The 23,213-nt window shown below is 38.2% G+C and overlaps 1 protein-coding gene across 1 annotated transcript in view; it reads left to right on the forward strand.

The window, feature by feature from the left end:
• Nucleotides 1-23,213, forward strand: part of JAKMIP1 (janus kinase and microtubule interacting protein 1) — a 67,504-nt gene that overhangs the window by 31,326 nt on the left and 12,965 nt on the right. Inside the window, exons 10-18 of the mRNA XM_026034189.1 lie at nt 1,769-1,852; nt 5,076-5,138; nt 6,699-6,797; nt 9,627-9,728; nt 12,520-12,573; nt 13,584-13,649; nt 16,447-16,515; nt 19,756-19,833; nt 21,489-21,692. Coding sequence (XP_025889974.1) covers nt 1,769-1,852; nt 5,076-5,138; nt 6,699-6,797; nt 9,627-9,728; nt 12,520-12,573; nt 13,584-13,649; nt 16,447-16,515; nt 19,756-19,833; nt 21,489-21,692 — 819 coding nt within the window. The remainder of the gene's footprint in view (nt 1-1,768; nt 1,853-5,075; nt 5,139-6,698; nt 6,798-9,626; nt 9,729-12,519; nt 12,574-13,583; nt 13,650-16,446; nt 16,516-19,755; nt 19,834-21,488; nt 21,693-23,213) is intronic.

Consider the following 23,213-nt stretch of genomic DNA (forward strand, 5'->3'; position numbering starts at 1 on the left):
TTCACTATTATTTCATCCATGTCATTTCCTCTGTCAAGCTTTAAAATCAGTTTATGGAAAAGGTTTGTTTGTGAGGGCAGAGTATCTGTGTCTCCATAAGCAAAGACTTTCAGAGGAAAATTATACAAGAAAAAAAGGGCAGGTCACAGTATCTAGGGTAATTTAATTCCTAGACATAGGATTTAGGAAACTCAATTTATTTTAAAATGTTTCACATTTTGTTTCTTAATGTTGTTTGAAGTGATTAGTTACCAAATGAACGTTTTTTTTTCCTTCCTCTGTGTGTGTGTGTGTGTGTTTCTGTGTGTGATACATCTCCTGTATAGTCTTACAAAAATGTACTCCTATCTCTCAGACTCTCTTCTTAAGTGGGAAAACTGAGTACACAACAAGAGTAAGGACTTTGAGAATCACTTCTCAGTCTCATTGCAGATTTGGGAATAGAAGTGGGCACTCTAATAGTGCAGGTGGCAGCTTTCACCTGCTAGCTCTTTTCCTTCATGATGCTTAAAAATTTTTGTTTCACACTGTGATGTTTGATAATTTAAGAGGAATTACTTTTCCCTTGCCATTGCTGTGGCAATTGCTACTCTTTCTTAGGACTGTTATACTATTAACAATATCATATAATTGTGATTGTTTCTCAGTCTCAAGGATGAGATATTTTTAAGGGAAATAATTTAATTTACTTTAAGGGAAATAATTTAATTTACTATTAAAATAAGATTTCACATCACTCGTGTATTTTTCAGCTATATGAAACTCTCTTATATTTCCTTTGTGCTTATGGGAAGAGAGGCACTGGTATGAATGTTTTTGGTAATATTGTTTTTCCTTTTTAACCTTGCAGGCAACAGCAGGAGTTTTTCTTAGCAGACATTGGAACAGTTGCTTTTTCTTTTTAACAGCATTTCTGGTCTTCTGTGTGTGTGTTACACCCATACAAATCCATGATTTGACAAAGGTTTTCAGTAGGTAGATTTTTATGGTGTTAGTTTTGTAGGGTGGAATTCTGGTGGAATTAACATCTGCTTTTGGAGGAGATGTGGGTAAAGCATAAAAGGCAAAGATGCAGAAGGAACTGTTTGTAGGAATTCCTGAACTGCCTGGGTGAAAGTGTCTGAAGTAGGGTGAGGAAATACTTGTGAGCTCAGGCAGCCTCAGCATTTGAGGATCACCGGAGACATCCTTTGGGTCCTTCTTAGTTCAGGGCCTTGTGTGATCCAGTCCTTTTCAGCCTTCTCTGGACCCAGGAGGCAATACCTTCTTCATAGTTTAGGTATCAACCAAAACAAGAGAAAACTGAGCGGCATATGCTTTTATGGGATAAATGAATTATTTAGGATCGATATCGATATCTATTATTTGCACAAAGACCTTTTTAAAAATCATAGTTTAAATGGTAGGAATTCAGTGCTTATTGTAAGTCTATCTTGCCCTTTTGTCCCCAGTCACCTTGAGTTAGAAAGGATTGCAAATAGCTTCCTCAGCCTCCTTAGCTTTCCTGACCTTTTCTTTTGCCTGCTGGGAGGGCTTTTGTCACTGAATGTGTGGTGGTGATAACGTTTTTCATCTAGGAAGGAAAATGCTGGCGAGTTTAAATATTCTGAGACTTAAGTACAATAGCAGTTATTTTAATAAAAAGCATCAAAATGTGACTGTGTGGCCCAATAGTGGATGGAAAGTGCTCTTATCTTCATTTTGAGTAAATTTGTCTGTCTAGATGTGTATGCATACATGCACACTTTACATTTATTTATTTTTCCAGACTCGTGAACAACTGCAAGCTGATCTCCTCAGGTGCCAGGCAAAAATTGAGGACCTGGAGAAAGCTCTAATAGAGAAGGGGCAGGTAACAGGCTCTCTTAATGTCCTCTACCACATCATTTTCTCCCTTGCATGCAGTGGAGCCCTTGCCATCTTCATTGCTTGCTGGTGTGTTAATGTGACTGATGAAACTTAGCTACTACTCCAGCTGTGGAGTGCTCAAATAAAGGAATATATTAGGTAGCCTAGGGGGGAAAAAAAGCCATTAAAGATTGATTTTCTAACACATAATACACCAGAGCATAATATGATAATCACACATATATGTTTTCTAAATACTCCTCCCATTGTAATTCATTCCAGGCATTTCTCCTATTTTGTTTGTCTTTGCTATAAATTTCAACAAGATGAATAGTCTACATTTTCCCTGGAGAATATTTTTGGTACAAAGCCTAGAAAAATTGGAAGGGGGCGGGAGGAGCTTCAATACCCACTTTCAGCTAGAGAAATGAACTGCTGAATGTGCCTGGTTCGCGGAGACCACGTGCAGTGCTACCCAGCGGTATCCTCTGGAGCTCAGATTCTCTGAGGACTTGGCTGCTTTCAAATTTCCATGCTGTCACACAGGGTAAAATCAGGCCTTGTGCATCAGTATATCTGGTAAATGCTTTAACAAAAAATGTGGCCACTCATACATATTTAATAATATCTAGGATCTCTAGTGCATTTAGAAGATGTTCAGTTGCTTAGTTGCAAAGAGATGTTCAGAAAATTGGGGAGCTGTTTTATATATTTTTTTACTATTTGACATAATTCAGACACCGCACCTAGTATATGGTAATAAAATAAGGTATATCTGTCTGTAGATATAAATTAGAAAAACTAATGATCCTGAAATATCAAATAAATTCCATTATAGGAGTAATACCGTGTCAATGATAATACTATTTTTGTGGTTTATTCTTGCTGTGATAAGCTTGCTATAAGGTTCTGCATGAGTACAAAGTCTTCTGGGCTTCATTTAAATTGAGATTTTTTTATGCTAGCTTCCACACAAATTTCAATTTGCTTAGTAATATTTTACTTACAAATAATTTACTAAAGGTGGATATCTGTGTTATCTGAGAGTATATGTTCATGTAAGCAATTATTGTGTAGTTGAAAATATTAGCAAAATAATTGACTGAAAGCATATAAAATATGAATACTATATAGGTACATAAGGAACCATGTGTACCCATGTAAGAACTTAAATTTTTAGCTTCCAGAATGGTATGTCAAAGGTATCTCTGGAAATTAGATTATAATTATTTATTACTTTATGAGTTTCTTAATCATATTGGCAACTTTGCATCTTTTAGTAATCTTGAGAAGATAAAAAGAAGTGTGACAGGGAACAATATAATTGTTTCGAGTGAGCTAGTTTGTACACTGAGCCTTAGTCTTCCATAAAAATGGTAAAGGTGTCTGCCTGCTAGTTCTAGCCCCTACTCAGTTTCCCTAACCTGTTACAATTCAACAAAATAAATGGTTGTGATGATAAACTGACTGTATGTGATTTTTTTTTAATTGCTAGTTATTCCCTGCCATTTCAGTGGTGGTGGTGATGATGGTGATTTAATAATGCTTGTGAAATGTTCATTCAGGGAGAGACAGTCCCTGAAATAATTTAAAGAAGGAAACAGCCAAACTATTCTAGTGCATTATCTCCGCATTTTTTATTCACATCTTACAGCAAGGCAGCAGAAGCAGCAAAGATCTTCACAGTTTCTTGAAGTCAAACTCATAGCAAAAGATTAGACTCCCACAATTAAAAGATGATTTAAAGTTTGGTTCTTAAAATTAATGTTCAATTTAAAAAAAAAAAAAAGTCAGTGGCTCTCTTTGTTATATCAGCTCTGTCAGAATTCCCCTAAATAAGATTAAGAATCAGTTTTGCAAGGTATTTTATAGTTCCTGCATGATGAACATTATATCAAGCAATTGTTCTAAATATTATTAGTAAGTGATAAATTTCTGAATATTGGAGCATATAATCTTCCAGATAGCTTTTTTGGAAAGCTCAGCACTACCCGTGAACTGCTATGCATATAAATATAATGTCACTGAATTGAAGAATTTCTCAGAAAGTCAAATTTGAGCCAAATTTGTCTAGAAAAACATGAAAGACTTCCAGTCGGGCAAATTAAGTCAACCTTTTCTACAGGTATGAACTGCAGTAGTTGAACCTCTGCTTCTGCTGTAACAATTGTTTATTTTTGTTTGAGGTTTGAAAGCAAATTAAGGGATGTTGATATCCAAATGTCATTAATTTTTGGTAGGATATCCGTATGCTGGCATCCATTGCTGACAAAGAAAGCAAAATTCTTCTAAAGATATTTGGATTTCAATATATTTTTCTAATTTATCTAGAAAATCATTGGTCTAGTTATCTCTCATGTAAGTGTTTGATACTATCTTAATAAACTTATTAAAGCAAAATAAGCTTCTCTACAGACCAAAGAGGGTGACTTCTGGTAATACAATCCTTTAAATCTAATTGTCCAGCTGGCAGTGAATTTTTTGTAAATTTGATCTTTAGAGAGATATTACAGGGGTATTAGAGGGGTTCCAAAACCATGGAAAGTCCGAAAAGCAAAGACCAGCTTTGCAGGAAGTGATCAAATCACAATACGGAATTTTCAGTTGGAATTGAATAAAATCCAGTTTCAGTTGGAATTCAAAAATCACTTTCCTTCCTCCATGGTCTTGAATTCCATGTCAGCAAATGTGTGAATCAGTCTGATTTGTCCTTTGAGCAGAGGGCAATAAACCACATATCACCGAAGCCTGTTTTCACTCCCTTTTGGTAATTGTTTCTTACCTTACCTCACAGAAAATGGAGTTACATAATTCCAAATGTGATGATCTTATAACAAAGTGATGAACTCTTTGCACTGAAAAAAAAAAATATAATTTGGAATAGTTATTAAGCTAAATTGAATAAATAAATGTTAGAAAAATGAAATAAAACATAATGGATGAACAATATTATATTAACTTTTCTATAACTACTATATGTACACATACTAAAGTAAATGCTTTAGTATACAGAATTAGGAATATGAGGCATTGTCCTAGGGGAAAAGAACTTTTATTTTCTCCTTGGTTTCACATACTGTTGAAATATTTATGATGGCTTTGATATGTGACACTTTTAATACTTGAATTGCAATGATGTTTGAAATCTTCTAATTGTTAGTTGTTGTTTCTTCTTTGGCAAAATATATAGAACTGATTTTTTTTCCAATCCTCTCCTCCTCTAATAGGATTCGAAATGGGTAGAAGAAAAACAACTGCTTATCAGAACAAATCAGGAGTTGCTAGAGAAGGTATGTGTCCAGAGTCTGGGGAATGTTTTCATAATTGTGGTCCTTTATGATGAAAGGAATGGCAAGAAGAAATGGATGTGCTAAGTACTGGACACCAATACTGATTTCTGTTCAGAAACAGAGTTCTTGATAGTCTCTGATTAAGTATGAATTTGTCTTTGTACTATTGAGCAGCAAAAGCTGCTCTTTACTATGGAATTGTATCACAATATTGCCCATTGTGGGACCCAAGCTTGCTGTTGTTTTCTGCCAAAAGGCAATTTAAAATACTTTAATGCAAAAACTTTGTATTTTACGCATTACACAAAGCTAAATATTTTGAGGACCTGTTCAGTTAATAAAATTGCCTGTTCACTTCACCCTTCCATTTTTACAGAAATTTTATATCACATTAAGTAATGCTCATTGATGTTTTTAGGCCTGTTAAGTCATTTATTGGCTAAGATGTTCGGTGATTTCACAGAGCTAAGTATCATTATTTTTCACTGATGCTGGTGGGAGAGTTTGCAAGTACTCGGGATGTCATAGAGCTGTGTTTGTTATTGTTAGTAATTATTAAGAATATAATAACTAATTACTGTTAATGGTAATTCAATATTAATACGGTAGAAATAAAATAACAAAGGAGAAATCCATGACTTAAAACTGGCTACAGCTCTACTTACTTTATTAGACATGTGCACAGGTTCTTTAAGCACTATAGACAGCATGCCAGGTGCTACACATCTGTTTATGGTCATATAGATAAAGATCACCCAGTTAAGCCAGCTTTCTTCTACTGGTGAGGTTAACAGAGAGCTGCTTTGGAACTTTTGTGTTGTTGTTCTTAAGGTCCCAAAATGCAAATCTGAAAAAAATGAAAAAGTAGAATTGAAGACATGCCATTGTTGCTTCATTTACTGCAGAAAGCAAATACAGGGATATGGAATACAAGGATGTGGAACTGGCATCCTTTTGCAAGAATGCAGTGGATCCAAGGAAAACACCATGACTTTTTGCTTTGTTCAATTTGTACTGAGCAAAATACTAGCAAATTTCACTCATACCTTTGAGTGTGGTTTAGTTTTCAACAAGGAAGTTAATATTCTAAAAATAAGGGAGATGATACTTGCCCAACAGTCTGGAACCAGTAGTACAGATTTGTCAGCAGTAACACTTCTGTGAAAGCGTGGAATATTAAGAATAAATAAATAAGGATGGGAGGGCAAGGATAAATGAGAAAAATCTAACCAAATATTGTTCTTGTCTAGTTTTGTTCATCTGATTTTAAAAATAATTATATTGCATACTCTGTTTAGATGCACTCATATCTGTCTTCATATTGGCTTCTAGATGGTTATTCCAAGAAGTCATTGCCTGTTTTCGGTTTAGACAGTTTTTAGACAGCTTGTGAAGAAAGAGTTATCTTCTGATGGGATTTTTTTTTTAATTAAGATAAGGTCAAATATCTGATATTAAACTGAAATAAATAGCAATTTTGCTTGAAGTCCTGACCCTTAACTCAATAGAACGTATTTTCTGTTGCCTACTGGGTGTTGTAACATTGTGTTTGTCCCATAGATTTACAAAATGGAACAAGAGGAGAATCAGCTGAAGAACGAGATGCAGGATGCAAAAGACCAGAATGAGCTGTTAGAATTCAGAGTGCTAGAGCTTGAAGTAAGAGATTCTCTCTGTTGCAAACTCTCAAATGGAGCGGAAATTATGTTTGAACCCAAGCTGAAATTCCTGTAACGTTTATTGATGTTTCATGCATGTTTAAGGGAAATCTCTTAGGTGTCTATTTTTAAAACGTTGTATTTTGGGGTACTGAAATTGATACCACTGCCTTAATATGTTTTGGAGAGAGTGCTCACTAATGTTTATGAAGATGTAATATAGCTAATATATATTGCAAGTAGTTTGTTTTTCATCTAATAAAATATTTTGTTTTGCAATATTTTGCCTTTTTTATTTGTTTCATTTCCATAACTTCTCCTTCCTTGCATGTAAATCACTCTTAGTATGTATAATACAACCTTGGTTGGCATTGTTTCAATTAACACTTCTTCTCACGTCTTGCATGCAGTGAAATCTAGAGGTCTGACACATCCATCACATCAATGTGTAATTGTTTTTAGTTACACTGAATTAAGATCAACAGCATTAATATGAAGTGATCCAGAAAGTACACATTTTAATAGAAGTTTCTGCTGTTCTTACCTGAAATCCATTTTCTGATGGTAAAATGGTACTGGATTAAAAATAACTTGGCCTGCAACAAAAGAAAAAAATCCCTCTGAGAACTTCACAGTTAGACTGGTGAGGCACAAATATATCTTGGGCAAGTGAAAGAAATGTGTTGGCCATAAGAAGCTTATTTTATCAAATTCTGACCTTTGAGTAAGTAAATGAATTTCTTTGTGAATAAGAATATGAACATGTACCATAATGAGTTGAGTAGAAAACAAAGGTCCTCTCCCTAGACGGGGCCTGAGTAGAATCCAGCAACACCAACATCCTTGTGCGTGATGCAGTGTTGCATTCTTGGTTTGCCTGATATCGTGTGGTTCAGGCTAAAAGATTAGCAACATTCTTAACACCTCTTAGCATAAACTCTTCACAAAATCTCTCAGCCTCTCCATAATTTTCATCATCCAGCACATTTTACCAAAAAACTTGGCATGTGTAACTCTTATGGAAAGGTGAAGATGTCATGTCATCCTGTTACGTGGACCTTCTGCTTTTGTCTCTGACATTTCTTAATGGATTTCTTTTTTATTATTTATTTATTTTATCAACCATGTGTTTTGATGTCATAACATATTACAGTCAAAGTTATGAATTTGGGTTATTAAAATTTCAGTAGATGTTCAGGAAATTAAGGAAGAATTCTAATATCTATTATTTATGTTTTATTAAGCCACTGTAAAGTAAAATACTGAATAATTTAGCAGTGAACCTAGCATCTGCTTCCCAAAACATAAGTATTCTTAGAAGTAAAACACTGGATAAATTTTCAAATCTTCCACCAACAATGTGTTTAGCTTTGTATACCTGATGAGTTTTTTGTTGTTGTTTTGTTTTTTGTTTGTTTGGTTTTTTTTTGAAGGACTTGTTTTACAGGACTATATTTAAAGTGACTTCATCAAAAAAATTCTTGTTTGGCTGGCAATCATAAAAACATAAATGTGACTGACAATGTGAATGCTGTAGTAAATTATACAAGTTTCTAATAAATATGGAAGCATTTTTATTCAGAATTTTTTTCAGATGAAAATAGGTTAGAATAAACAGTCATCTGTGTATCCTTTAGCAGAGGCAAATGTAGGTGAATTTAATAGAAAATGATAAATCTAAAATGGCAAGTGAATTTGGACAAGAATTAGTCTTCTTGCTTTGTATTGCAATAGCTAGGTTATCACTTAGTCTCTTTTAAAATTAGATTGTTCATGGAAATACCATTTAAAAGAGATACTAAGAAGAAAAAATATATTTTTTAATTTTTATGGTTTCAGATTAGTTTTAGGCTAGTCAGTGAACACCGGTTGCTCTCTACCTGCTTAACTGAGTGGCCCAGCTGCCGTCTTGATTCAAGCACCTCAATTTCTGGTTTAGAAAAGGAGGCAGTAGGTGGATGGACTTGGGCACTAAGGTAGTCGCTCTTTCCCGGTGTTGCCGGGAACTGAAGCTCTTGTTTGTCGTCTTGAAAGACCGAGAGCAAATCTGCATTTTCTCACTTGTATTCCCAGTGCCTTCATTTCTAGAGCTTCCTATCCAGTCATTTTAATGAGTACTTTGAAATTTAATCTATGCAATATCTCTCACTTAAAAAAAAAAAAAAAAACCTTTTTTTCCTAAATAAATAGTATATTGATTTTCTTTTTAAGAAACACTTGAAAATCAGCCTGACTGGGTTTTAGGAATCATATAGTTTTAGATAAATGTGTCTTTATAATTCTTATTTTGACACAAAGAATACTGTAAGACTTGGGTAATGCTGCCTTTCAAACATATTCCTAAATCCTGCACTGTGCAATTAATAGGACTGGGGGTTTTGTACGCTATAATATAAAAGTTGTGAACAGGGAATAAATTCCCAGCTTTAAGTCTAATAAGAAAGTAGTAATACCATTTTATTGTGGAGAGTGCACAAAATCTGGATCAAAAAATGGTTTGAGGGAGTATGAAATTTCATCTGTCTAAGTAGTTGCTTGTTGCAAGAAAGAGTTAAGTAAGGTTCTGCCTCCCAATAAAATATTGTGAAGAAATGGTCAGGGCTGCAGCCGATTGCTTGGCCCAAATACAAAGATCCTTGGACCTGGGGGGGTGTCAGTTAAACCTGCAGAAGCTGCTTGTGCACAGAGCTAGTTGCAGAAACCATGGTCGTTTTTGTGCTTAACTAAACTTCAAGTCCTTTTAAAGCATGCTTTTTTGATCTTGTAAAGGAGGGAAATAGATGTTTATATGTAATCACCTGTATTGTTTTCAAACAAAATCTTTCCTCAGGAGAGAGAACGAAGGTCACCGGCATTTAATCTTCATATAACCACCTTTCCTGAAAGCCACGGGAGCGCGCTGCAACTCTTCTGCCAGCAGGAAGGAATAAAGGTATATGTGGAGCCTTGGAGGTTAGGAGCTTTTTTGGAATGACCCAGTAGCCCAATGAACTCAATTCCATTTTTAACATTTTGCTGCAGGTAGGAAAAAGGCTGAAAAATAAACACACTAGGAAAAGACATATGTAATGAGGGAAAGGGTTGCGTAAGAACACAGCCTGGCAGGCTGTCCAGGGTTCATCCAATGCCTGTCAACACTCAGCATTCAAGACAAGTAGCGTTTAGTCTGTGGTACTTTAGTAAAAACATTGCCAAGAGGCAAAGGTTGTCGAGGTGAGCACTGCCTTGCTTGCTTAAAAGTCTTCACCTAACTTTGCAAATATGACAGCCACCTATTACCAGCTTGATCCTTATTTTGTATGTTTAGCAAAGCACCTAGATGTTCTGTTTGTTGGCTTAATGTGCTTACTGTTGCCTCTGCCACAGCCTTGAGTTATGAGAGGCCTGATGCAAACCTCCGTCACATAGGAGAGACTGACCCATCGCTGTAGATCAAGCACAAGATAAACATGAGGATCTCACCTCTGTTATGAATTTAAAAAAAGGGTTGTCCTTTTCAATTTCTTACTGTCAGCCCATTCCAGGCAGTGTGGACAGAGTCACGTGCTGCTTGGCTTTATGTCTGAATTCCACACTCACTTTTTTAGTTATGTTGTGTATCGGGCCAGGATAACTTCCGTGATTAACTGAAGTGGAATATATCTTTGTGTTATGCTCTATATCATTTACTAGTAATTTGCTTATATTTGTCTTCACAAGCTCCATTGTCTTCACAACCCCATAAAGGGTTCTTTCATTTCAAGGCCTTAATAAGCGCAATACTATCACTAATGCAAATAGGCTGGATTTATAGGCAGGATATTGTTGAGTATTCTAAAAAATAAAAATAGGTAATTAGAACCGATTCCCACCTACGGATGTGATTGGAGAATAATTTCCCAAAGCAGCACCAAGGGTCATCAATTAATGTATTACTTTTAAAATGGACTCTCCAAGGGATGCCATATTTGCTTTTTAACTTGCTTGCAGCAGATAGATCCAGAATCTTCCCAGGATCTGGAACTGCTTTCCTCCCTCCCTCTCTCTTCCCTAAGGCCCCCTCATGATTCAAAATAGAGACATTTTGAATCTGCCATTCAGTTCATTTCCCTGGGAACAGGGACATCTGAGAGTTCTGAAATTTAACTGGGGCTGTGGCTGACTTCTCTGTCTTTTGAGAGCCTTTGAAAATGGATAGACATTGGTGGCAAATGTAATACTATAATGATGCAAAACCTTACTTGTTTTTTAAATGTTCTTTAGATTCACGATGTAAATAAATTAACTGAAATGAATATTTCTGGCTTAATAGCCTAAATACCTTCTGTTTCTCACTGAATTACATATTTCATTTAACTTGATTAGTTAAAAGAGATTTCCTTTCATTGTTGTCACTGCTGGTTAAAACCAATAGTTTTGTGTTTAATACCAATCCAAACACAGAGGTATTTTAAGCTCGCATGGTTCTGAAATTATTATTGTGCACTCTGCATTAGATAATGTAGTATTTGGAAACACTGCTCAAGTCTTTGACGAGAAGAGGAAGAGTGCGAGGTAATTTCCAAAATGGACTGACTTGAACACAATGCATTATCTACAATACCCTGGTTTTGGAGCCAGAAGCGACTAGTTTATACAGAACAGTTGTTAATTCTTACCTACATTTTTTTATGATCCTTATCATAATATAATTTGTAAAGATAGGTAAGTTAGTTTCAAAAACAGGAGAGAAAGGTTGTGTTTGCTACCGTATAATGCTGTTGAACAATGTGTAGATGCAAACTTCCATGTTACGTACTGTGAGTCATGAAATAGTGACCCAAGGCAGCCCTGTGAAATGTTGGCTCTTGTAGGGAGTGCAGAGGGTGTCGGCATTTAACAAATCTGATTTTTTTTTGTTTGTTTGTTTGTTTCTTGATATTTGGAACATGAAAGCCTAGGCCAGTAAATGTTCCTGGACTGCTTACTAGCACTGAAGTAAGGACTGGTCTTTGCCCGTTAAGACCTATTAAGACCCCCTATCTCCCACAGCAGGGTGGCTGCATGCAAGCTGGAGTGAATGACTTTTACATAGAAAATAGTGTTCTGAGACCTAGGAGTGTGCCATGGGCCTCTTCAATTAAAAATACTGGCATAGTTTGTGGATTTAGTCCTCCTTTCTGTTTTTGAGAGGAGGGTTTCTCTTGATATCAGTGAGGATAAAAGTGGGCCTTAGAAAGGCCAGTCTTTCTGCTCACGTGGTTGTGAGCTGATGGAGTTGGGAGGTCAGCGCACTGTGCACCTTTCCTGCTGCCACTGCTTGATTTGGAGCTCTACTGTTACGCTTAGAAGAAGAAGAAGAAGAAGAAGAAGAAAGGAACTTTCGTAGCAAATATTTTGTGCTTCAGCTCATGGTTTTTGTCTCATTAAACTCTACAAGATCACACACTGCTCCAAACCCTAAGCATCCTGTCCTTTTAGATTTTTCATGTGCTCCAGCAGCAGATTGGTAGATGCTAGCACTGCCGTGTTCATACGGAGATAGCCAGGTTGCTTGCTGTCATCCAGTTTTGGCTCTCAAAGTACTGATAGCACTTTTGCAATTACAATGCAAAACTAATGTTTAACTGACATGTATTTCAAGGTTTTTTGCATGCACATGTGAATTAAAGGTACATAAAATGTAGTGTATAAAACTATTCTATTCACTATTGACCTTTATAAAAAAAAAAAAAAACAAAATGAGTGTTGAACATCTTTTGCAGGATGTGAATATATCTGAACTTATGAAGAAGCTAGATATTCTTGGAGATAACGGGGTAACAATTTTTAAATTTCAAGTATCTCTAACTTTGTGGTTATTTTTAATAACTTTTTTTTAACAAGATTTTGTTTTCATACCATTGAATAATCAAAGTTATTTTCGTATGCCTCTATTTTCCTGATCAATATCAACGGTTAGATATTGGCCTTTACAAACATAAAAGCAAAGTTTTCAGCTAAGTTGATGTTAGTAAAAAGTATTTTCTGAAGATAGGATTTGATCTTGACTCAGTGACACTGCAGTAGGCATGGGAATAAGAAATAAAACATCTTAGGGGAGAAAAAATAAAGGCAAAGACAGTCCAAATTTTTCTTGATTTTTTTTTTCTCTTCGAAAGTGACGATAGCCCATGCTAGAGATGCCTCTACCAGGGATGGATTTACTGGGAGAGAGGGCAAAGATAAATAGTTCCCTTTCTTACCTTCACTGTTAAAATTCACCAGCTGTAGCATAAACTCTTGGTCGTGTGGTTGGGGCACAGATGTCCATGGTGCTGGGTTCAGTTTAGGTAGCTTTATACTAGTCCTAAGCTTCAGATTTATTTTTCATGCTTCAGGATCTGTGGAGATTTCTCCAGTAACTGCTATTTCTTTGCTTTATATTGATTAAGTTCAGCTCTGGACAGCTTTCAAGGTACTCAGCAGGAGACTGGTTTGCTGCAGAGCTGCAGTCCAGTGAAATGGCTTTTTTATTTTTCTGTCTAAAAAAAAAAAAAAAAAAGAAAAAATCAAAATCTGTCATGGAACCCACTCAATTCTCACTAAATTACAACCCATTACAAAACCGTTGTGGGAGTGGGGTACTGAACTAGAGTAGAAACCAAGTACCCTTATTTTACCTTTTACGCTTTTCAGTCATGGGATCTTTTCTGTTCCTTTTTATAAAATACTAAATGTTATAGCTGATTTACTTTGATGCTTTTGAAGTACTGTTAAAATTTATCACGTGTTTGAAGAGTGCATTTCTAATCCAATGTAAATATAACTGCACCTTTTTGTATTTTAGAATTTGAGAAACGAAGAACAGGTTGCAATAATCCAGGCTGGGACTGTACTTTCTCTCTGTGAAAAGGTAGAATTCAGTAAAGGCAGTTTTGCCTAAGACTGACTATATCTTTTAAGATCCTAACTCATGACTTTGCAGGGAAAGCATGTTTTTCTGTTAAGTTCATATGGTTTGGAGCATGTATTCATACTCACATACATGGCTTTATTGGGACTGTGATGTCTTTAGGTGCAATCAATCATTTAAAATAAATTTCCATTTAAAGATAAAAATTAATTTGGGAGATATTCCCATAGAATAAAGTAATAAGAAGTTACTGAATCAAAGAATCACACTCAGTGTTTATTTAGGTCAAACCTAATTTACTCAGCCATTGGAAGTGATCTTTTGGAAACCAAGCTGTGAGGCCAAGAAAGTTTCTAGGTATTCCTGGCATAATTTCCCGAGCTCGTTTTCAATGCTACAACTGATTATGATTGATAAATACATGCTTTTCTTTTCCTATGCCTCTTGATTTCAAAAAGCTTCCAGGCACAGGAAGGCCAGAATCAGCATTTGGATTTATATATTATTTGTCCCTTCAAAAATATGGACATCTAATTTTTGCAAATAACTATTCATTTGAAAATGCTGAGGCTAACTGTGAGGATATCCCATTTCGGTTGGTTTCAAGAGTTCATAGAATCACAGAATGCCCAAGGTTGGAAGGGACCTCAGAGGTCATCGAGTCCAACCCCCCTGCTCACGCAGGGTCACCTAGAGCACGTGGCACAGGGCTGCATCGAAGCGGGTTTTAAAGATCTCCAAAGAAGGAGACTCCACAACCTCTCTGGGGAGCCTGTTCCAGTGCTTTGTCACCCTCACAGTGAAGAAATGCTTCCATAAGTTCCTGTGGAACTTCCGATGCTTCAGTTTGAAGCCATTTCCTCTAGTCCTATCCCTGCCCACCACTGAAAAGAGGCCGCCCCCTCCTCCTCACTGCCTCCCTTGAGGTATTTATACACGCTGATCAGGTCCCCCCTCAGCCTCCTCTTCTCCAGGCTGAACAGGCCCAGCTCTCTCAGCCTTTGCTCATCGGGCAGATGTTCCAGGCCTCTGATCATCCTGGTAGCCCTGCGCTGGACTCTCTCCAGCAGCTCCACATCCCTCTTGTACTGGGGAGCCCAGAACTGGACGCAGTACGCCAGATGTGGCCTCACCAGGGCTGAGTAGAGGCGGATGATCACTTCCCTCGACCTGCTGGAGACGCTTTTCTTAATGCACCCCAGGATCCCGTTGGCCTTCTTGGCCACCAGGGCACACTGCTGCCTCATGGTCAACTTGTCGTCCACCATGACACCCAGGTCCCTCTCTGCGGGACTGCTCTCCAGCAGGTCCACCCCTAATCTGTACTGGTGTCCAGGGTTATTCCTCCTCAAGTGCAGGACCCTGCACTTGCCCCTGTTGAACCTCATGAGGTTTCTCACCGCCCAGTCCTCCAGTCTGTCCAGGTCCCTCTGGATGGCAGCACAGCCCTCAGTTCAGAGTACTCTGTGTCTTGCAGAATCCTTTATCAGCAGTGAGGCTTTCATTAGGAATATCTTTAGTCTATCACCTTCAAAATGATGAAAAGAAAAAAAAAGACTTAAATGGGAACGTATTCTCTGAGGAATAAGATGTTCCCATTCACTTCTTTCAACTGAATATTCAAAGCTAAACTTTCTAAGCAGATGAAAAGAATTTCTGTTTTTACACATCGGTGTCTTAAATAGTGGAAAGGCAGGATGATTTCACATTTGGCATATTCTGTAACCTCATGTTTGCAATTTCCTTCCTATACCTTTTAGGGAAAGAGCATATGTCACTAATTCCTTTGGATCTCTAAGCACTGATGAAATCGCCAAAATCCTGAATTAAAATATTGTAGTGTGATACCAAAAGAATTAATGCGAATAGGCACAAATCTAGTATTAGAAGGCCTTACTAATGCTAAAGCATTATAGAGAGCGGTAATAACTTATTAATGAGTGGCGAAGATCTGGCTGATTTAGATCCAGTTGAGTTGACTGCCTCTAGGAAAATAAGTGTTAAAGTACACTCCGTGTAAACTAGTCATGGCCTTTATTGTAGGCCAACAAAAAGAAGAGAAATAAAAGGACTTAGACAAGATATTTGCCATCTATCCTGATAAATTTAAATGCATAAGATTGATATAATATATACCTGCTTACAGTTAGCAATTAATTAAGCAAGAACCTTCGATCCATGCTCTTGGCTTTATGATTTTACATTTGCAATGCAGTGACCCTTCTTCTCATTCTGACTGCTCTGATTATCCTCAAAATGGTGGGGAAGTCATCGTAGTGTTTGCATGAACTTCCTACCTACCAATTTTATTATTCTGCCTACTTTGCTGGTATTCTAAAGTGAGCTACTTCCTAGGAAAGGCACAGTAAATTGTACAAAATAAAGGCATTTTTCTACCTTGGTTTCTGATTAAATTGCTCTCTGGAAGAATTGAGGACCTCTGCCCTGAAATTATATGATGTTTTTGCAGTTCAGGATAAGTATTGGATATATCAAGATGGAAAGGATCAGGTTGATTTTTGCATTCCTGACACAAGTCTATCTTGATATTCATGAGGGGGAATCCTTTTTTATAGAAAAACAGCCTTTACTTGCTCCTGACACTTGTTCATTCATGTCTCCCACTCTGCCTATAATTTTTACTGCTTGCTTACTCGTAATTTCAGTGTAAATAGAAAATAAGGGGGAAACATATATCTGGGAATAATGGCAACAAACTTGCAAAATGTTCAGTGCAGATTTTTCAACAGCTCTGTTTATTTTTTATTTTCCTCTTCTTACTGCTATGCTCCTGTAGTGGTTAAAACAGATAGAGGGGACAGAAGCTGCACTGACACAGAAGATGTTAGACCTAGAGAATGAAAAGGTAAGGAATCATAATTAAAATCGAATTTGTTTAGCTAAATGTTATTTCAAGGGAAAATGTATGAACTTAATTTGCTGCCTTTCTTTGCTTAACAGAGCTTGCTTTATGGTAAAAGTGACAAGAGTTTTCCAGAGGTTTACTGCTTCTGCTCTGAAATTTGGGGTGGGAGACAACTGTCACAACATTATACAGTGAATGAACATACAAAATAGCACATAAAGGCACAACTTTACAAAGTATATTAGCCAAGCAATGTGAAATTGTCTTCGTGCTTTCTCTATGTATTAATTTGTCTGGCAACTGCATCATCTTTTTAACCTTGGGGTCATGTTAGTAGAATGGAACAAAGACAGCACTTTCTGGCGTTCAGTTCTTGGACAAGTTGTAAAAACCTATTCTTAGTCCAGATGACCTTTCTTGCCCCAAGGCCTTCCTGCTTCAATACGGAACCTTTTCCCAAAAGCCACTCTTTCTTGCGTAAAAACACTCAGTGCTGACATGGTTTTTCCATATGCTGAACAAAGGGCTTTGGAATGAGTGTTGTTTTATTGGCTTACCATGCATGCTGCACTTGTCATCTGCAAACAGCTTTCAAAACACCAATTAATCCTCGCCACACCTTTTTCAGGTAGATAAGTAAGTAGCATTACACCCTTCTTGGAGAATGGGAACCAGAAACAGAGAGATTAAGTGATTTGCCCATGGCCACTGAAGAAGTATATATTTGGGCCACAATCAAATAAGTGTACTTAGTGCTCAGAATATGTTCGCTACTGTTGTGCAGAGCCTATCATACTGGTTGTACTTGAACAGATGATCATACTTGAACACATGACCCTTTCCACATTTAGCATTTCTTTAACTCCTGTTAGAGAGAGTGTAAAAGTAATGGAGAGTCCAGAAGTGCTAAGTTCTTTTATAAAAGAAATGAGAAAACAAAAGCTGCTTTCTAACTTAGCTTATTACCCTTCCAACTTATTACCAGTGGTGTTTTCAGCTGTTGCTCTGGATAGCCCTTTATTTATTTTAGTGTACCAATTGGACAGTCTTCATTGACAATTATTGTGTCTCTTTCTGAAGAGCTGAGCTCTCCTTTAATTGGCCTTGAAACCCAGGAGAAGTGTCTGAGATCCTACTCTTCAGTCCCCTTCCCTCTTGCCTTTTGTGATCACTCCACAGGAGATCTTGAAGAGACAATTTGATCAGGGCAGCTACATTCCTGTTCTAGGATCCATTGGTAGCACTACCTCTCACTGCTCTGTAGTCCTGGACAGGTCACCCTTTTTTCTTTGGGATAAGCCAGATGTAGGTGTGTTAACGGCAGGCCTGTCCTTTGTGTGTTATATGGTGCAGAACAAAATTGCATCTTGCACAACAGCCAGGTAGATATCACTCTAATCCACATAAGAAAATGGCTGTTTAATGCCATATGTGTCATCAGGCTGGGATTCAGTTGATTAAACATAGTGTCTAATGCCATATTACAGTCTTCAGGTTTCTGCATGGGGCTGGAATCTGCTGGAGACTTCTGCACTGCTGGAACAGCTGCTGGAGTAGCCTAAAATTACTAGAATAGCACTAAGCACTCATATACCCGAATCTCAGCCCCAAGTTCAAGGCCTGAGATTGTCTCTAGTTTTAATTTTGATTCACAGATAACTCAAGAAAAGAAATGGTGAATAACAATAATTAGAGTCCTGACACAGAAAACCCATAGCAACTTATTCAGTCTTTTAATAATGCTCCTATTTATGTGTGCTGCCCCAAATTATGACTGTTTTTTAGCATGTGGGGCATGACCATTTGTAGGCATAAAGGTGCTTGTAGTCATTTTACACTCACAGCCCCTCTCTTCTTCCAACTGATGAGCTCAGCAGATATTGTTTTTTTTTATTAGACTTTTGCAGTGAGATTTCATGCCAGTGCTACATATACAATTCATCAGAAAAGTTTAGAGTTGCATGTATATATTTGAAGGCAAAATTTGATGAAATAAATGACTTGAGGCCAACCCTAAATATCTCTACTGTATTGCTGATATAGCTGCTACAGTCTGCGGGTAGCACCATTCCTTGTTATATTTGGGAATGGCTGTAGTACTAAAATAAGTCATTAAAACTAAGCAGAGCAGTAACATTCGCTTTTTGAACCAGCATAAGAAAATAAAACAAAACAAAGAAACAGACATTTTAGGGTTCCTTATTTAGGGTTCCTCATCTGAAGCTTTAGCTTACATGTTGATGAAAAGTTTGTTGAAAAGAAATATGAGAAATACTCAATTCAGTCACAAGACCTTTCTGCTTTCTGAACTACGCATTTTTGAGCATAACAACTCTCTTGAAAGAACAGCTAACAAACCAAGTAACTACTGTTCTCCTTATGATCACTATCATCACTCTGAAGGCATGTTTTGTAAGAGGAGGGTCACCAGCCAGTTCTAACTTGGTTATTCAGACAACCTTTGTAAGCCCACAATCTTCCTTCAACATCCTGTTTTTGGTTACTAGGCTCCATTGAAAACCTAGCTAGTGTTGTAACTGTATCCTATAAAGTGCTACTTTAAAAGTTAATGAATTTGATTTTAAACACTCCATATAAAACTGAAAGCTTCTTCAGCTCCTTAGCTAATGTCACTTAACCTCTCTGGGCATCACTTTATCCATTGCAAATTGGCTTCCTATCTTTACAACTTGGAGTGAATTTTTACTTCCTCTTTGCAAATGCGTCAGGAAGTGCATCTAGAACCCAGCTGGAATCACCCCTCGGTGTGGCCATGTCCTGCCCAGAAGAACAGGGTGTCCAACACAGATTAAAGTTTGCAGCATGACTCGCTTTAATGGCACATACAGATTATTTTCAATATAAAGCAGTGCCGTCTGAGCTATGAGTCTTCTGCCACCCTTGGCCTGCCCTGTGCAAGTCATGGCTCTGGGGTCGCATGCATGCATGTTCACCTTGCAGGTCTGTAGGTTGCTTTAGAGGTCTGTATATTGCTTTAGGGGTCTGTACTCTCTAGGTGCAACTGTTTACTACAATTCATGTAATTTTAAGTGCTAATAGAGTAAATATTAAGTGCTAATAGTGTAAATTTAATATTCTAAAGAGCCTTCTGATGAACATGATAATTGGCTATGGACTTTTTGCTTTCAAGTGGAAAGCTTGTATACAAATGATGGCATTTATGATTCTTCATGAATTAGGATAAAGAACAAACCGTCCCTTGTTTTTATTATTGCTCAGGACCTGTTCAGTAAACAGAAGGGTTATTTAGAGGAAGAACTCGACTACAGGAAGCAAGCTCTGGACCAAGCTTACATGGTAGGAAAAGAACAGTCATTAAATTGTCATGCTTGAACAGGTTTGATAAAATATATTCTTTTTATTGATTATAAATAGGGTTCTTTTTTAATTGATTTATTGTTCTACCAGACTAGTAAATTAAATACTGCTTAAATGGAGACCTGTTGACTTAGGAAATGCTTTTAGCAGTTGGAAGTGTCGCGATTTTGCACTGCGATTTTCATTCTAAATTACGTGAACATCTAAATTACATGAACATCCAGGGGGGTTGGACTAGATGACCTCTGAGGTCCCTTCCAACCTTAAGCATTCTGTGATTCTATGATCTTGTTAGTACATCTAGAATGAGAAGAGCTGGTTTATGCATGTACAAAACTAACACTGATAAAATAAAGCAATGTTGCTTTTCCCTAAGTGCTTGTAAATATTTGATGCTGCTAACTTTTCTCAGGCCAGAAATCCCTTTTCTCCCTGTTATTCCTTCCTATGCTGTCCTTTCCAACCTTACCTTTGCTAGTTTTAAAAAGGAAAGCTGAAAGCTTGCTTCTTCTCAGGCTAAGCAATGGAAAAAAGGAAGTCTCAGAAATTATTGAAGAATTATTAAAACAACACACTCCATTTTCTTAGAATAAGAAGACATCAGGAAATCAAAATATGTAGCATTGTTTATACAGTATGAGTATTTTGTACATGGAAAATGATTTCAGAGAAGAAGCAAGGCTCAGAGCAGATAACTGAGGCAAAGCAAGTAGAATCCCTCCTAGCGCGGTGACCTTGGGCAAGCCATTTAACCTCTCTGTGCTACTGCTTTTGCATTGCTAATATGAACAGGAAGAACTACCTACCTCACAAAGGTGTTATGAGGGCTAAGGGGATGTTGTCAGCTGTTCTTGATCCAAATATCATCGGTCTTGGTGGTGGTTTTTAATAGGAGCATGCTAGTCCCAGTAGTACGAGAAATACTGCTGTGTTTTCTTGCTTCCTGTCTTTGTTTTTTTGAGGTCTCTGTATGATTATAAAGTTCTGTTTTGTGCTCTCTGCTTTGCAAATTACTGCAGAATCTGACAGCAATAGACTGACAAGTGATTAATATTGCCTTGAGTCTACAAGCGTTCCTCCCTCAATTTCCTTGGAAAATGCAATGCAAGTGGAGTTGACTTTGCGTAATGGCTGGCAAGATAGGAGGGCCAGAGAGAGGGAGAAAGCACAGTATGATTTTTGGTTTTTACAGTTCTTCCTGGCTATGTTCTGGGTTTCTTATTTTATAGAATGACTTAAAACCCTGTTGCAGTTGAAGGGAATCTTTTAGTTTGCATTCAACTTGTAGCTCAGCAAGCAGGGGTTGGAGGCTTGGCTTATTATGGATGCAGACCTGAATTGGAATAGCTTTTTTTCCTCCTCTCTTGCTCAACATCCTTGTGAGCTCAGGTTAAATAGAAGAAATGAGTTATTTGGTGGAAGCGCAGCCTTGCCCGGTGGGGTCCGTGGCCCCGTGCACTTGGTGGAATGACTGCTCCTCACGCTCGCATGGCTGCTGCTTGCTCTCGAGCTGCATCCTCCCTCCCCTCCTTCCCAAAGCCTCCCAGCTCACCTGCTCCCGTAGCTGTCGTTGGGTTGTTTCCTCCCTTGTATTCCAATGGTCGCCTGTCTGTGTGTGATTTGGCTCGCACCAGAAAATCCAGGAGCTGGAGGCCACGCTGTACAACGCGCTGCAGCAGGAGCCGGGCCGGCGCGTGAGCGAGTCGCTGACGGAGGCGCAGCGGGAGGACCTGCGGGCCGCCGTGGACAAGCTGCGGCGGCAGATCCTGCGGCAGAGCCGCGAGTTCGACAGCCAGATCCTGCACGAGCGGATGGAGCTGCTGCAGCAGGCCCAGCACGTAAGTGACCGCCCTCCTCTCCCCGTCCACACTTAAGTGTCCCCACTGTGGTTGCAGCCACTGCCCCTGTGACAGCACCGCCTCACCCCTCACCGTGTCCTTAGGCCTCGTGGATCCTCTGCGTGGCCCCCGTGGCAGGGACGTCGCTGGTGGTGTTGTGCTGGGCATGGTGTGTGCACAAAACAGGTCACCCTCCCGCTATGTGGTCCTGGGGCACAACGTGTGTCATGTGTGCAGAACTGCGCTGTCCTCCGCGCAGCTCCGTGAGGGACGTGTTGCAAGACGGAGGCTTGAGCTGGGAGTAAACGGGAGCAGGAGGTTGCAAGTGTTTAGTGCTGTGGAAGGAAAAAAGGCAAAAGGAGGAGCTACAGGAGCCCAAAGTTTTTGTTTGTTTCTTAAAATTCTTAAAAAAAACCTTAAAAGTTCTTAAAATTAAAAAAAAATACAATAAAATAAAAGAAGTCCTAGTAGGTCTTCTAACTGTCTGCTTGCATACTTTTATTAGTTAGTTAGTTTTATTAGCAAGGAACCTCTGCATGTCCAAAGTGCTTTTTGAAGGACAAATACCAGCGTCCTAGTTTCAGGCATCTTCTTGGCCTGTGGAAGCATGGTGATTTGCTGGACATTTGGTTGGACTGCTCGTTTTTCTGTGCAGATATTCAGGGAAAGAAGAGAGCTCTGTGTCTTAGGGTGTTAGTTGTTTTCCAACAGAAGCCTTAGGAATGTGGTTTCTCCTCAGGAATGTGGTTGCCAATAGGTAACCTTGGAAGATGCAGCCAGATGTCTTAGGTCTTGGAGACTGCCCTCCAGTTGCTGTAGCTATTTTTTGTGTGGGCTGGGAATTGCATATTCTAATTATCTGATTGCTTGTGTTTTCAGATGTATCCATGGTTATTTTGTGGTCTCTTATGCTGGTTCCTGGAATGGGGACTGCATTTACTTTAGTTCAAGCTGCCCTCTGTTCAGATTTGCCTTGCAGATTGATGCTAAGACATGTATCTGTTAGTAGAAAGCAGGACTGATATAATGTACTGAGCTGTCACTGCTGTGTTGATCTGCTCTCACTCTGTGGTGCTGCAGAATGCTTATGGTGTCAGTGTTAGAGCTCTGCTCTGACTTGCTCTTACTAGGTAGGTCTGTTGGGTTTCCTAAGAGGTGAACTGCTTCGTGCAAGGACCTTGGGGATGCAGCTCATGAGAGCCGCTGGTTTAGCAGAGCAGGAAAATCTTCCATCCAAGGAATATATTGTCTGAATAGGACAGGGACATGCATGAGAAAGTGATTTAATGGGTGTCCAAATGTGAACCTTTGCAGCTTTCTGTGTGCTTCTCTGTGCAGATATAAAGCCTTAGTTCTTAGGCACTGACTTTGTTCTAGTGCAGTAAACATATTTTAGGCTGTTAGGCCTTGTTTCTCGTGGGTAGGTCTGCTCATCTTTTGCATGTTAGCCCCACATTATTATTGTTCATTAGTATATAAATGGAATCATTCATGTATATTCACTGTGTATTAAAGAAGCTC

This window comes from Nothoprocta perdicaria, unplaced genomic scaffold (genome assembly GCF_003342845.1).
Source record: "Nothoprocta perdicaria isolate Ctin4 unplaced genomic scaffold, notPer1 scaffold_14, whole genome shotgun sequence".
In the NCBI taxonomy this organism is placed as follows: Eukaryota; Metazoa; Chordata; class Aves; order Tinamiformes; family Tinamidae; genus Nothoprocta; species Nothoprocta perdicaria.